The sequence below is a fragment of the Pristis pectinata genome, chromosome 14 (assembly GCF_009764475.1).
Source record: "Pristis pectinata isolate sPriPec2 chromosome 14, sPriPec2.1.pri, whole genome shotgun sequence".
In the NCBI taxonomy this organism is placed as follows: domain Eukaryota; kingdom Metazoa; phylum Chordata; class Chondrichthyes; order Rhinopristiformes; family Pristidae; genus Pristis; species Pristis pectinata.
In genome coordinates this window covers 19,143,354-19,159,780 of record NC_067418.1, presented here as the reverse complement: position 1 = coordinate 19,159,780, position 16,427 = coordinate 19,143,354, and the positions used below count along the sequence as shown (strand labels likewise).

General features: G+C 39.2%; 1 protein-coding gene and 1 non-coding gene across 5 annotated transcripts in view; both read left to right on the top strand.

The window, feature by feature from the left end:
- ckap5 (cytoskeleton associated protein 5) overlaps positions 1 to 16,092 on the top strand; it is an 81,473-nt gene extending 65,381 nt beyond the window's left edge. For 3 of the 4 annotated variants that reach the window (XM_052029348.1, XM_052029345.1, XM_052029346.1), the window contains 9 exons: positions 129 to 308; positions 952 to 1,139; positions 1,783 to 1,861; positions 1,971 to 2,159; positions 5,272 to 5,409; positions 6,923 to 7,006; positions 10,153 to 10,318; positions 11,575 to 11,732; positions 15,211 to 16,092. In XM_052029348.1, coding sequence (XP_051885308.1) covers positions 129 to 308; positions 952 to 1,139; positions 1,783 to 1,861; positions 1,971 to 2,159; positions 5,272 to 5,409; positions 6,923 to 7,006; positions 10,153 to 10,318; positions 11,575 to 11,732; positions 15,211 to 15,441 — 1,413 coding nt within the window. In that variant the 3' untranslated portion in view covers positions 15,442 to 16,092. The remainder of the gene's footprint in view (positions 1 to 128; positions 309 to 951; positions 1,140 to 1,782; positions 1,862 to 1,970; positions 2,160 to 5,271; positions 5,410 to 6,922; positions 7,007 to 10,152; positions 10,319 to 11,574; positions 11,733 to 15,210) is intronic. The other variant, XM_052029347.1, reaches the window with a different exon arrangement.
- LOC127578030 (small nucleolar RNA SNORD67) lies at positions 582 to 687 on the top strand. The gene has a single exon (XR_007957475.1). It is a non-coding gene; the product is annotated as a small nucleolar RNA SNORD67 (small nucleolar RNA).
- Positions 16,093 to 16,427: the final 335 nt, after the last annotated feature.

Here is a 16,427-nt window from a genome sequence, read left to right as displayed (position 1 = left end):
GATGCATGTTACTAGGAATGCTATATTCTATTGCATAGAATTCAGTGTTGTTAATTAAGGATATAGTGCATTTTATTTGGATGTTTCTGTAACTTGAAGTAAATTGGAAAATCTTGTCTTGGTTTCAGATTGACGAAGTTTTGCGACAGGAGAGCAAAGTTGATACCATGTCTGGTCACATTGACCAGTTTCTCATTGCAACCTTCATGCAGCTCCGATTGATTTACAACACTCATATGGCTGATGAAAAGCTTAACAAGACTGAAATCCTAAAGCTTTACAGCTGTATTATTGGGAACATGATTACGGTATGGTTTTGAGTTGTAATTTGAATTGTTGCAATGTCATTTTTTTAAATGCGGAACTGAACCTATGCTTACATTAGACAGATTTGGTTTATCTGGCAGATTAGATGTTCTAACTTTCAATGGCCATTATGCCGAATGCACACTGCCGAAAAGGGACAAAACTGACAATGATACTGAATTACATTAAATCATAAATGGGGCTAGTTGTGTGCTGTATCTATATTACATATTAAAGTTAGGAAACTTAGCATTTTCCAGATAAGCTACTGGAACTGTGAGAGTGATGAGTTGCACTATTAAAGGAGTAGTTGTACAGTGTAGCTACTCCTTCCTGAACCCTGAGGACTAAACAATGTGCACAGGGGCCATCTGACTCTCAAACACAAAGGCTTTTGTATGCAAAGTGGGATAAATAAGTAAGGATTTATGCAAGAAATATCTCTAGGCTCTCATTTTTCCACATTGTATTCCATTTGCCAAGTCTTTGTTCTTTCATTTAGTATATATTCCTGAAGCATGTGCATCCAACTCGCAGACTAAGCTACCACCTAGCTTTGGATCGCCAATAAGCTTTGAGCTGTTGCTTTTGCGCAATCGTCTAATTACCTGATGCACCAAGATGTTGTTTTGTTTTCCTGTTCAGTTATTCCAAATAGAACCATTGGCAAAGGAGGCTTCAATGGGAGTTTTGAAAGATTTGATGCATGGATTAATATTATTGATGTTGGATTCGCGCTTGGAAGATTTGGATGAAGGTCCACAAGTTATACGATCAGTCAATCTGCTGATGGTAAAAGTATTGGAAAAATCTGATCCAACCAACATTTTGAGGTAAAGGGGAAAACACTTGGTTAATGTAGCTCCATTAGGTTATGGTCTGTATAGATTTCTTGGAGCTGGTCTTTTTTTTTACTGGATCTTGGTTTGAGAATTTTCATAAGATGGTGCATCTGATTGTGATGTTTAGGCAAGGATCCTATTATGTATAAAGGGCTGTGTGAAGTTGTGTTATTGGGAATTGGTTATTTGTGAAACTATGATAACTTTGTTGAAATAAACCTTTTTAGAAGTATTATTTCAGTCATTTGGTAGTAATCATGTGCGATGTTAAATGTCATGAAGATCTTTAGATGAATCGCACATTTCAAGGAGAAAGGAAATCCATGTCGTTTACAGATCAATAACAACCTTTAATGTAAAAGGCTGTTTGGCCCCTAAAGAAATGGGATTAATAGATTAATGAACATTTTATTTGAAATGTTTTGGCCAAAAATCTAAATGTGCTGTTTTTGGGTTCATTGCTGCCTTTAAATGCTGTATGATTTGTTACAGCTTTTCCTTAAGTAGCCTTAAATGTCATGAACTGATACCAATGTTTTGTTGGCGCAGTACATACATTGTAAAAGGAAAATTGTTGCTGTTTGGGTCATGATCATACAGACTTGCAGCTTAAATGAAAACTTTTTTTTTGCAGTTCCTTGATTGTACTTTTGCAAGATAGCCTTCTTGCTACTACAAATAACTCACCTAAGTTCTCAGAGTTAATAATGAAGGTAATGTATTTAAAACACTACATTTCAAACAAAATCATCAATGTATCTTTTATTTATCCTTGTAAAATTCCATATATATTTATTCAAGCTCTTTCTCTTTGATTTTTAGTGTTTGTGGCGTATGATACGCCTTCTCCCAAGTAACGTAAATGTTATCAATGTTGACCGGATACTCTTGGACGTTCACAATTTCATGCGTGTTTTCCCAAGAGAGAGGTTAAAGCAGATGAAGAGTGATCTTCCGATGAGAACACAGAAAACATTGCTGCATACACTCTGCAAGCTCTTGGGACCGAAGGTTTGTTGACTGATGGAATATTTTTCTTTTTAATAAGTGATGCAGTTGTTAATCTCTCAACATATCGAAAAGAACACCTGCATGGCTCAGAGGTTTCAGAGATGTAGAAGTGTTGTTGAGTTATAACACCTACCATAAGAAATTAAGACAAATCTAGCCCAATTTCAGTTCAGGTTGATATAAACTTCCTGCTTTCATATTCAAATTTTAGAAAAGGCAGATAGCTTCTGTAATTATTTTTTTATACAGACGTTCTTTCTTTAGGTTTCTTCTAGTTATAAGTACCTGAAGGCTAATCATTCTGCAGCATTTGGAGAATAGCAAGTATTAAAAAATTTGTCTCTTATTAAGTTTAAGGGCTGTTTCCAACGTTCAAATGGTTTGTTCATTGCTATTTTCAGTTGAACTCTCAACTATAAATTTGTACATCCTGTGTAAAGACATGGGTTTGACCAATTTTAAATTGGACCTTGGTTATCACTTTGTTAGTAAATTAAAACATGCTCCTGTGTGGCAGATTAATCTGTGTAGGACGCAAGATGGCGCCGGAGCGAGGCGACACGTTGCAAGCTGCTCTCTACAGATCTACTCAATACCAGATGCATCTGTTGTTGGCAGCAATGGTAGAGCTGACCAATGCACACTCTTAGTAGGGTCACACTTGGGGACCCCTTCCATTATGTTGAGTGGCACCACAGCCATGCTAAATGAGAAAGAGAGAGACCCTTAAAATGTTTTGCAGCTAAACAAGATATCCATGGACAAGCAGCAGCAGTAATGTATATCACTGTCTATAACATCATGACTCAGCAGGCATCTACTCTGCTGTTACAATCAAGCCAGGAGATCAACCTGTTCGAATGAGTACAGAAGGGCATGTTGGCAGCACCACCAAATGAACCTGAAAATATGTTAACCTGGTGAAGCTGGAACACACGGGTGATGTATGTCCTAAACAGTAAAACAACATTCAATGTACAGTGCTAAGCAATCTACAACCAATATATCAGGTCAAAGACTTGCGCTTCCTGCCACAGCCAATCATGAATGGTGGAGGAGACTTGAACAACTTTTGAGAGGAGTCGACTCCAGGAAGTTCCCCCATGTCAACAATGGTGCAGCTCAACATGAGTCTAATGATGAGGCTGATATGTTCAGTCGGAGGACCCCAATGGATAATCCAGTTGCTGTCTATCCATGATCCCCTAATGTAACAGAAGACAATGAGACCATTGGATGCAGCAAAAGCTCTGGGACCAGACAAGATTCCACCAAAGACCTGTGCTTCAGAACAAGCTTCACCTCTGTATGAGCTACTGCAGTGCAGTTACTTGTAGAAAATTGTCCAGTATTTCCTGCCTACAAAAGGCATGATGAATCCAATTTGGCTTTGCTTTTCTTGGTTGGAATGAGTGAGTTGGACTGAAGGGCCTGGACAGTGAAGGAGGTTATCTAAGGTTACAACAGGATCTGAATGAACTGGGGAAATGAGCCAAGGAATAGCAGATGGAATTTAACTCTGACAAGTGCAAGGTGTTGCATTTTGGTAAGTTAAACCAGGGCAGGACTTGCACAGCAAATGGCAGGGCCCTGGAGAGTGTTGTAGAACAAAGACACTTAGAGGTACAAGAACATAGTTCCCTGAAATTGGTGACACAGGTAAGTGGTGGTGAAGAAGACATTTGGTACATTTGCTTTCTTTGATCAGGGCATTGAGTACAGGAGTTGAAACGTCATGTTGCAACTGTACAAGTAGTTGATGAGACCACATTTGGAGTATTGTGCATAGTTTTAGTTGGCTAGCTATAGGAAGGATGCCCTTAAACTGGAAAGGGTGCAGAAAAGATTCATGAGGATGTTACTGGGATTGGAGGGCTTGAGTTGTAAGGAGAGACTGGGGTTTTTTCTCTAGAGTGTAGGAGGTTGAGGGGTGACCTTATAGATGTATAAATTTATAAGGGGTGTTAATAAAGTGATAGTCTTTTTCCCAGGTTAGCAGAGTCTAAAACTAGAGGCATTGATTTAAGTTGAGGGGAAAGATCTAAAAGGGATCTGAGGGACAACTTTTTCCACACAGGGTGGTGGTTATATGGAATGAGCTGCCAGAGAAAACTGTGGAGGTGGGTACAGTTACAATGCTTTCAAGATATTTGGACAGGTACATTGATGGAAAAGCACTCAGATATGGGCCAAATGCAGGCAAATGGGACTGTTTCTGTGCTGTATGACTGTCTCCCAAGCAGCATATTCCATCATCAGTGAAGTGGTATAATTTGTCATCATTAATAACATCAGCTCCAGCCTCAAACCTGCTGGACACAGCTTAAATATCTGAATCAAGAGGTGAGCTTAGAGTGAGTGCCCTTGATATTGGACTGAGTGGGGCTTCAAAGAGCCCTAATAAAACTCGATTACTCCTTCACCATTGTCCATCACCCAACATTGAAGTGCTACTCCCTCTATCCCCACAGAGAATTCAAAACTCCAGAAAGATAGAATAATAAATAGATTATACAATGTCTTTTTCATTGAACCTAAAGAAATGAAAGCAAGACCACTTAGATGGGAGAGTGCCCAAACCTCAGTGCACTGGCAGTTATGGTACATGATATTTGCCACATCAGCCCATGCACGAACGTTGTCTGGGTCTTACTGCATTGTGGGCATGGACTACTACATCTTGAGAGGCGTCGTGAATAGAACTGCACTACAATAATCAACTAATGTCCTTATTTCCGGCTTCATGATGGAAGGTTGTTCACTGAAACAATGGGGCCGAATACCATGAGGAGCCCCTGCAGACACATCCTGGCTCCAACATTTGAGTGTGATTTGTTTTTAGCTTTAAAAGAACTTTTTCTCCCTACTGTGGGGAAGGATTGAGCTGTTAATTGTCTTTCTGGATTTGCTGAGAATTCAAAGATTTGACACTTAACCCATTCTGGTTGTGTGACCAATATTTATGAAATAAGATAACTGAAGAACTTGAAAAATATTTAGAAAATTAAGGTGAAAAGATTATCTGCAGTGTATTTGAGTAGGACTGAGAGTTAGTAAGATGAGAAAATTATGCACAATGCTCGACTTGTCTAAACTGTCCTTTTTGTACCAGATTATGGATCATCTGACCCTGATTGAGAACAAGAATGAATCTGAGCTCGAGGCTCACCTACGGCGTGTCACTAAACATTCAATGGCATTGTCAGGTGGAAAGACTGATTCGGAAACTGAAAAGGGTGGTTCTACAATAGTATGTATTAAACTGAGAAAGGATAAAACTTAACAATTACATTATTATGAATCTTCCCTTTTATTAGACTGTTAAATTTAATTCTGCTTTTAAATATTGAATTGCAGGAAGAATGCCAAAGCTTTATTGAATTTATGGAACTTTGCTATGTGGTATTGAAAATATTGCCCATAGCTGCTCTATGAAAAGTTGGACCATTGGTGTTGAATTGAGTTTGGAAGGTTGTCAAGTATTTTATCGATGGACTAAATTTCTAGTCATTGAATTTCAGTGGAGTTTCACTGCAGCGATGCAAGTGACTAAGCACGAAGGAGTCATAGTTGAGTGGGAGACAATATGCAGAAATCACAGGAAGGGGGCACATAATTAAAATGCCAAGCTAGCCTGAAGCTTAGTCAGACTTGTTGACTGAATGGTAGTGGCATGTGATTAACTTGCTCAATCTTTACCCTTTTATACATTCTCTTTTGTAAAGAAAGAGAATGAATTGTAAGAATAGGGAAGTCTTGCCATAATCTTGTAAGACCTTGAAATCAGATCTGTATAATAATTTTGTAGAAAAGGAAATGCTTGCTTTACTAAATGCAACAAAAGATCATCAGGTTGATTTCTTATGATGAGAGTACAGAGTACCTTTTAACGGACCTGTACTTTCTGCAGGTCCAAAAATCTCGTCAAAGTGTATTTTGAGACTCGAAGAGGTAGATTTTAACAGGACATGATCAACTGGAGGCCAAGGCTTGTGTCTAGGCCGGGGAGCTTTGGACTTTTGATAGGACTAGCAATTTAAATAGTTCTTTATTTTGTACCATGAAATTGAGATTCTGTGGAACTTTTTACTGCATATTCCTCTGCTCCACCCCAAATCCAGATTAATTTCTGCCTATCTTATTTGAAGATTAGCCACTTGGATGAGTTACTAGAGTGGAATAGGCTGTGCTCTGGCAAGCCCCCAAACTCTGGCCATGAGCCCGGCACCCTTCCGTGAGTGCATTAGAGTGGATGAGGTGGTGGTGATTGTTGCAGCAAACCATAGTTGTATGTTGCTGCTCTTCCATATGGTGCACTTTCTGAAATGTAAACCAAATCAATACAGAATGAGCCTTCTGCAAAGTGAGGGAAACTCGACTGATCAAAATAACAATACAGTGGAAAAAGGAAATCTATAAATCCCTAATGTGAGAAAATGTTACTATGAGAATAAGGAATTACTTATTTGTAGAATATAATCCCTAACAGGGGACAATAATTGTGTACATATGTGACATGGCCCTTGTATTTTTTGCACATCAATAAATGGAACTGATCAACAGTGAATTGTTCAGAGGTTTAACTGCTATATATTAATAGCAGTACCACTTTTTTTTGAAAGTTTGATTTAAACAAATACCAAATAACTATGAATAAAGGAATATTCTTGGAATCCTAAATGAGAGTAAACATGCAATTAAAATTTGGTTTTTAAAATGGAGTATTCTTTGAACATAGTTGTAATTCCATTTATTTCTTCTAGGAGGATAAAGAATCAAAAGCAAAAATAAGTGAAACTTTGGCAGAAATATTCAAGAAGATTGGATCCAAGGAAAACACAAGGGAGGTATGTTTGGATTTGTTTTTGAATAATTGAAGGTAAATCATTTAACTTTTTAGTTGCCCTTCACTTGGTGTCGATTAATTATGAAAAATCATTGATACTGCTGAAATATTTCAGTGCAAATCTGTGAAAGACTAATGTTTTTAGATATTGTACTATTTAAGGAAGTGATTTTTGAAGTATCAGTATGAGTACGTACCTGGCAAGACAGTGGATTTTGGGCAGGTTGGCGAGTTATTAGCTCCTTGCACCATAGAGCAACACAGCACAATACAGGCCCTTCGGCCCACCATGTTGTGCCAACCTTTAAACCACACCTAAGACTATCTAACCCCTTCCTCCCACATATCCCCCTATTTTAAATTCCTCCATATGCTTATCTAACAATCTCTTGAACTTGACCAACATATCAGCTTCCACCACCACCCCAGGCAGCGCATTCCAAGCACCAACCACTCTCTGGGTGAAAAACCTCCCTCTGATATCTCCCTAGAACTTCCCACCCATTACCTTAAAACCATGCTCTCTTGTATTGAGCATTGGTGCCCTGGGAAAGGCGCTGGCTGTCCACTCTATCTATTCCTCTTAATATTTTGTATACCTCTATCATGTCTCCCCTCATCCTCCTCCTCTCCAATGAGTAAAGCCCTAGCTCCCTTAGTATCTCCTCATCCATACTCTCCAATCCAGGCAGCATCCTGGTAAATCTCCTCTGCACCCTTTCCAACACTTCCACATCCTTCCTATAATGAGGTGACCAGAATTGGATACAGTACTCCAAGTGTGGTCTAACCAGAGTTTTGTAGAGCTGCATCGTTACCTCACGGCTCTTAAACTCGATCCCACGACTTATGAAAGCTAACATCTCATAAGCTTTCTTAACTACTCTATCCACCTGTGAGGCAAATTTCAGTGATCTGTGGATATGAACCCCCAGATCTCTCTGCTCCTCCACACTGCCCAGAATCCTGCCATTAACGTTGTACTCCGCCTTGGAGTTTGTCCTTCCAAAGTGTACCACCTCACACTTCTCCGGATTGAACTCCATCTGCCACTTCTCAGCCCAGCTCTGCATCCTATCAATATCCTTCTGTAAGCTTCGACAGCCCTCCACACTATCCACAACACCACTGACCTTTGTGTCGTCTGCAAACTTGCTAACCCACCCTTCCACTCCCTCATCCAAGTCATTAATAAATATCACAAAAAGTAGAGGTCCCAGAACAGATTCTTGTGGGACACCACTAGTCACAGCCCTCCGATCTGAATGCACTCCCTCCACCACAACCCTCTGCTTTCTACAGGCAAGCCAAATCTGAATCCACACGGCCAAGCCTTCCTGGATCCTTTGCCCTCTGACCTTCTGAAGAAGCCTACCATGTGGAACCTTGTCAAACGCCTTACTAAAATCCACGTAGGCCACATCTGCTGCACTACTCTCATCAATCTTCCTGGTCACCTCCTCAAAGAACACCATCAGGCTTGTGAGACAAGATCTTCCCTTCACAAAGCCCATGCTCGCTGCCCCTAATCAGTCCATGATTCTCTAAATGCTCATAGATCCTATCCCTTAGAATCCTTTCTAACAACTTGCCCACCACAGATGTAAGGCTCACTGGTCTGTAATTGCCTGGACTATCCCTACTACCTTTTTTGAATAAGGGGGCAACATTTGCCACCCTCCAATCCTCCGGCACCATTCCCGTGGACAACGAGGACTAAAGATCCTAGCCAACGGTTCAACAATCTCCTCCCTCGCCTCGCGAAGCAGCCGAGGGAATATTCAGTCAGGCCCTGGGGACTTATCTGTCCTAATATTTTCTAACAGCTCCAACACATCCTCTCTCTTGATATCTACATGCTCTAGAACATTAACCTTACCAACACTGTCCTCTGCATCGTCAAGGGCCCTCTCCTTGGTGAATACTGAAGAGAAGTATTCATTGAGAACCTCACTCACTTCCACAGCTTCCAGGCACATCTTCCCACCTTTGTCTCTATTCGGACCTACCTTTACGCTCATCCTTCTCTTCACCTGTGAGAGAAAAGCCTTGGGATTCTCCTTAACCCTACTTGCCAAAGTCTTTTCATGTCCCCTTCTTGCTCTCCTCGGCCCCTTCTTAAGTTCCTTCCTTGCTACTCCATATTCCTCATGAGCCCTATCTGATCCTTGCTGCTTACATCTTATGTATGATGCTGCCTTCTTCCTAACTAGTTGTTCCACCTCTCTTGTTCCTTCACCCTGCCATTCTTTCTCTGCTTCACCGGGACAAGTTTATCCCTAACATCCTGCAAGAGATCCCTGAATATCGACCACATCTCCATGGTACATTTCCCTTCAAAAATGTCATCCCAATTTACACTCTCAAGTTTTAGCCTTATAGCCTCATAATTTGCCTTTCCCCAATTAAATATCTTCCTGTCCTCTTTGCTCTTATCCTTGTCCATGACAATGCTAAAGGTTATGGAGCGGTGCTCACTGTCCCCCAAATGCTCACCCACTGAGAGATCTGTCACCTGACCCAGTTCATTACCTAAAACTAGATCTAATATGGCATTCCCTCTAGTCGGTCTGTCAACGTACTGTGACAGGAATCAGTCCTGGACACATTTAACAAACTCTGCCCTGTCTAAACCTTTGGCACTAAGCAGGTGCCAATCAATATTTGGGAAGTTGAAGTCTCCCATGATAACCCTGTTATTCTTGCACCTTTCCAAACTCTGCCTCCCAATCTGCTCCTTTCTTGTTCCTAACTTCCACCCATACTGTCTCTGGAGAGGATCCTTCTACATTATCCACCTTTTCTGCAGCTGTAATAGTATCCCTGACCAGTATTGCCACCCGCCTCCTCCTCTTCCCCCCTCCCTATCCCTTTTAAAACACTGAAAACCACTCTATTTTCCGAAGTACATGTGGCATCATTCAACTGACTAATGTACTGTATCACACTTGTACAAGTTTATTAATGTACTTTGTCACACACTATATTTGTATGCTCCCAATTTTGGAGTTGTATTTCTAATTCTCAAATCCAGTTTGTTTATGTAAATTGTGAACCACTTGAACCTCTGTTCTCGTGGAGCATAACCTCTCACATTTTGTCAACGTGACTTACCTTTTTTTTTAATCCCTTTCCATCTCTGAGCAGGGGTTAGCAGAACTTTATGAATACAGAAAGAAGTATTCAGATGCCGACATTGAACCATTTTTGAGGAAATCTTCTCAGTTCTTTCAGAATTATATTGAAAGAGGTCTGCGGCTTGTGGAAAATGAGAGAGAAGGGAAAGGAAGAATATCTTCTTCATCCAGTTCTGGTAAGATTAAAGAGTAAATGCAATTTAAAATTCTTCATTTAATGAAAAAAATTATTAGATCATTTTGAATTATTTTGTCACCCAATGCTTATTAACTTGAATCACAGTTGGGCTGTTTGAGTTGCTGATCAAATTTCTTTCTTTTTGATTCATGGTTTACTACTTGAAATTATTCTTGAAATTTTGGGGTACCATAATTCTTCATAAACTGTAAAACTATACATCAAGCAAAGACCAGTTTGCTTCTTTGTGCACATGTTGGTCATTTGATATTTAAATGCAATTATCAGTACAGTTTATGGGATAGACATAGAAAATGATGCAAGTAGCAGGAGTAAACAAAAAGGTACATTAGGCATGGTTTGCCATTCATTAATGGTTGTGAATGATCCTCAGCCAAGTCATTTTCTAACATCTCCAAATCCCTTGCTTCTCCCGGGCATTCAAAAACCGTAATTCTGCTTTCAAACTCAGCAATTTGTCATTATCTTCATCCTAAATGTTTGGTCCTAGAACTGCAGGGTGTCAGAATCTTTTTCCCAGGGCAGGGGAGTCTAGAACTGTGGGGCTCAGCTTTAAGGTTGGGGGGAGGAATTTAAAGAAGATTTGGGAGGTAAATTTTTCCATACAGAAGGTGGTGGTAATCTGGAACAAACTGCCGGGGAGGAGTTAGAGGCAGACACAATTAAAACATTTAAAGACATTTAGACGGGTACTTGGAGAGGAAAGGTGTGAAGGGATTCAGGCAAATGGAATTAGCATTCATGGGCATCATGGATGACATGGGCCAAAAGGGCCTGTTTTTGTGCTGTACAATTCTGATTTTGCTCTTGTTCCAATAATAACTAATGGTAAGAGAAAGTTGTTTCAATTCAGTGTATTGATCTTGCACTCACTGTTTCCTTCTCTTCCCTCTGACTGAAGTTGAGATTTGCTTTATCCCTAATTAAAAGTTATACGCTGCCTAATATCAATCAAGATCTAAAGTTGCCACTCTGTTTCCTAAATATGTATCTGCTATTTCAAGCACCTATAAAACACTGCCTCCATTGAAATGTGTCTGGGACTGGAGTAGGAGTTCTTAGTTAGCAATAGGCATTAATGTACAGAGCAATATCACAGTTGTCTGCTAAATGCATTAGTATTTGAGGTATAAGGGAAAGAGATGTGAATGTGCCTCCCAACCCATAAATTAGAAACTGGTGAGGTAGGTTGTTTTTGATTGTTGATTTGAGTACTTGCTCTTGTGTATTTAGCAGGGTTTTCATCACCTCCGGATGAGTTACCATATGTGGCGAGTTCCACTTCCATCCCTTCTACAGGTAGTACTAATGGAGAAGAAGTTGGTCCTGCTGTTTACTTGGAAAGGTTAAAAATTCTGCGACAACGTTGCGGCTTAGAAAATAACTCCAAGGTAACATATGTCTTTTGCTAACTTAAGGTTTTAAATTTGTAATTATAGAATAATTTCAAAGGTTATGGAAGGATATACATTTACAAATTTCAGTTCGATTTTGCAGATGAGTTATTGGTGCTGTAGGACTGTTTTCTACTCCTTTTAAACCCAAATAAAATAATCTGCTATAATTCCAGTATCTTTCTCAAAAAAGAGTAAACCAGTGCTTGGTAAAATGCTAATTTTTTTTCAAATTGTGCAGTTTTTATATTTTGTAATTATCTACTACTGTTTTCTTAATTTCACAATTCCCAGTTGATGGTCATGTCATGTACTAGTGTTACAATTTTGTTTGCCTTTAATGGATCTCAAGTTGAGAAGGATAGAACTTTACAGCATAAATAGCCATTGTCTGCATCAGAAAAAAAATACTTGCATTTGCAATTTGTTTTTGCTTTTATTGTCAATTTGTACTTTCTCTGCATTTCCTGTGTTTTGTGTATTTTAAGTGGTACTCAAAGATGCATACTGTATTTCTCCAGAAGCTGCTAAATCCAGGGTGGATCTTCAGGAGATGTTTTCTCCAATTATTTAGAACCTGGGGGGGGGGGGGGGGGGGGGGGGGGGGGGAGGGGGGCTTACTTTCTAAATAAGGTTACCCATTTAGGATGGGGCAAGGGAAGGAATATTGTGAGGATTGTTTGGAATTTTCTACCCCAGACAGCTGTGGAGGACAAGTCATGAACAATGCTAAAGAAGAGATTGAAAGATATTTGAACTACATGGGAGCGCACAAAAATGATGATGCCAAAGTTGGTTCTGCCCTGATCTCATGAATAGTGATGAAGGCATTGTTTTCCTTTTACATTGTTACCTTTTCTGATTTGCTTACTATCAGAGTAATTGCATATTACCCTTTCCCAACTTGTTCAATGGGACACCCAGATCCTTGAGCTCTGCAGTCCCTTACTGTTTGGATAATATGCTACAATTTTTAAAATATTTTCCTGGGTTATCCTCAGTTTGCAAGATCATTACCTATTCGTATATCTAATCTGTGTCCCGTTGTAGCTTGATCCTCAATTTATTTCCCTACATATTTTCTACATACTCTTCCTACATATGCCTTCTGGAAATCTTGGTATATCCATGAATTTCTCCCTTTCCCACAACATCAAGAACTCCAATTGGTCATTTTCCATCTAATGGAACTTCCCCAAATCTAGGGAATTTTGGAAAATCAACAATCTCACTTGCCACATCAACCTCGGATGAAGTATGTTGGAGTCCAGGGACTGGTCAGCTTTGGCTTTAATGGTTTACTGCTGATTATTTTCCTGTGTTCTTCCCTGTTGGAATGCATTTATTCAGTGTATTTAGAAAATCCTCAAATTCCTGCCACTGCATCTCAAGTGATAAATGCTATAATGTAATTTGCCAGTTCACTTTAGCTAGCTTTGCTTGAATGACTTAATTGTCTATAAGTCTAAAATACTAGTCTTGGACCCTCTTCTTTCTTCACCCACCCCCCACCCCCTGACCTCTCCCTTGCAAACTTGCTGTAAAATTTAATTACGTGATTGCTGCTCCCCAGGGTACCTTCACATTGAGGTTATTAATGCTGTCTCATTCTAAGTATCAGATTGCCTGCATTCTAGGTGCCTCCAGAATGTCCTGTTCTTGGAAACAGTCCTAGCCTTTATTTTCTGCCTCCACCGCCCAGTTTGGTTTCAGCTTTGCACAACCCTGCAGAGCACTTATTTGTTGTAGTGGTCTTGGTCCTCCAGTCAGATACTCTGGGTTCTTTCACTGCCCCCTCCACCCACCATACCTTTTAAAATAAAAAGGATATCTGCTTATGCTGTGAGCTACATTGCTGGGATCTTGTTGCATTACAGGAGTTTGTGTAAGATTCCCAGCACAGCAGCGCTGTTAGTAATGTTATAGTGTTCCCTCTTGGTATTGATTCAATTAGCACACTTGCTACTGAGAAATCATCCTAAGCATTTAGCAAGATATCCACATATGTTCTTTTGTGAAGTGGTGTGAATTCACTTTCAAATTATGCCAGGCATAATAACCCAGGTTTCCATTTTAATGGCTTAATTTCTACTCTATTTTCCCTTGAGGATTTGTCCCTTCAACCTGTAATCTCTGACATTCTCTTTGATCAGGAAGCTAAGCCAATATAAATGCAGAACATTTTGCAAGTGCCATCAAACAATTCTCTGTATCAGCTGCATGAAAAAATATTAAATTGCATTAACAGGAATTTCAGGTTAGAAAGAGGTAATGCATTGTTCCAATACATTTTAGAGCATCTGAGAAATCTAAATAGTTGGTTACACAACTTCCAGTGGGCCAATATTGCCTTGTTTGGGAATGGAGCTAGTGAATAGACACGTTAAAATCCACCACAATTACCCCGTACCTTTCTGACAAGCTCTCGTTATTCCTTTTATACTCTGCCTACGGTGTGATTATAGTTATGGGGCCTGTGCACCACTCTCACAAATAACTTCCGTCTTGATTATTTCTTCCTGTTCCTGTTCTGTCAGACTGCTAAATCCTGCTTTCCTAAAAGTGATCGCCTTATCCTTTATGCTAAAACTTTTCTATCCTTCCTAAATGTCATGTACTCTCAAATTCAGGTCCCAACCCTTATCATCTTGCAGCCATGTCTCTGAAATGGCTATCTGATGACATTTATTTTGTGATCCTGGTTCATCTGCTTTGTTTCAAATGCAAAGTGCATTTACAAATAGAGCTTGGGCTTATGTAACCGCTTGCCTTGACTGCTGAGTTTATTGTTAGTTTTGTACTTATCTTTCCCGGTCAAGGTCTATTCATTTTTTATTTTTACACCTTTATTTTCCTCTCTAGTCTTTCCCTACTCCTTGCTTTACTACATCTTTGTACATTGATACTTTGCCCCCACTCTTTAGTTTAAAATCCTCTCTTAATTATGCAGCTTGGTCTTGGCATGATTCAGATTTTAGACAGCGGCTTGTATTTGGAAATTGAATTCAAGTTTGTGTATTTAAAAGGATTCCAAGGTATCTTAATAGTTAAGCAATTTCATTTAAATGAGATAAAAGTCCAGTTTGAGCCCGAGACCATTTTATAACCTGACAGTTAGCTACCTAAACCCCTACCTACATTCGCCATACTGATTATGTACACAAATATAGCTTTATGGATCTTTGGGAGTAATCTGGTAAATGGCTTGAACATTTCGATTAAGGGTGGGTTGAAGACAAGTGGTTGAATTTGAATAGTTTAACGTTGCTCATCTTCCTTTAAGACAAGGATATTTGGTTCATAAAACCAAATTTTATGTAGTCCATGGTGTGCAGATGATTTTTACTTTGCGCTTTAGGGGTTTATAATCTTCAATGCACTTCCCATCAAAAATGTAATTTAATACTTCCATTCTCCTGCATGTATTCTAATCAAAATAAAGTTTGACAAACCTGTCATGTCTGTCTTGATGCAGCATGAAGAAGACAACCCGCAACCTCACTTCTATCCAAAACCAACAGTACCTACAGTTGTATCATCATCTGAGCTTCTGCACAATAAACTCACCCATCTTCGAGATTCACGAGAGTGTAACCAAGAGCAAGAATCTCATCCACCAATGCAAACCAACAGTAGCACAACCTCAGCAGCTAATCTTGATGATCTGAAGAAAAGACTGGAACGAATAAAGAGCAGTCGCAAATAGATAGCCTGTGAATAATGGTGCAATTGATGAAGTCTGTTGAGATAGAGGTCCCTTCATAGCTATTGGCCTCCTATTAACCTAGTATGTATGATTTCTTTATGTACAATACAGTGAATAACTGTGTATTGTGGCATAATTCATTTCTGTATATAGGCTTCTGGACTGCAATAACAGATATTAAGAACTGTGGTGAACTTGTGAACACTTTCACACTAACACTTGTAAAACCAGTTAAACTGTACTTCAGTTATCTTTAATGTTCTCTACTTGCTTTCAAACTGGAGAAGTTCCGGGTGGTATCAGAGTAACTTGTTGGCTACTGTGTATTGCTCATCTCCATTTGAAGCTTCAACTGTCATCAGGTTAATAAAACTGGGGTTCCAGTTGGTAATTTCAGACCATGCTGGCTGTATTTTCGTTTTGACTAATGCAGCACTGCCTAATAAGTATTGAGAAGGAAGTCTGTTATCTGACTAGATCTATCTGTTTAGTTCTTTTAGAAAGTTTAACTATTGCTTGTTTTGTGTTTTTCTTTTTCTTCCCTGTGATCACCTCAATTTGAAATGTGTTGATTCTCTATGGAATCATGAAGCATGGCATGAGGTTATGAATATTTATGTGTTTTTTAAATAAAGACAATTAAAAACAAAATCTGTGTACAATATTAACCAAATTAAGCTGTATTATAATTAAAAGATCTGTTAAAGCAATAACTTTTCATTGTGTATAGTTGTAGCTGTTAAATTGGTACTTTTTTATAGCTAGGGCCCTGTGTAAGTCTAACATTTTATAAAGTTCATGGAAAAAATCATAACCAGAGAAATTTTACAATTGGAAAACATTTTTCTCTGAACACTGGGGAAGCATTAATATAAACATAATAAATGATAAATATTTATATCCATTTGGGTTCTACTTGTTGTTTTCCCCAAAAACCCTGGTGAGATTCAATTTCAGGGTACTTGGGCTTGTTTTCTCCAAGTCTC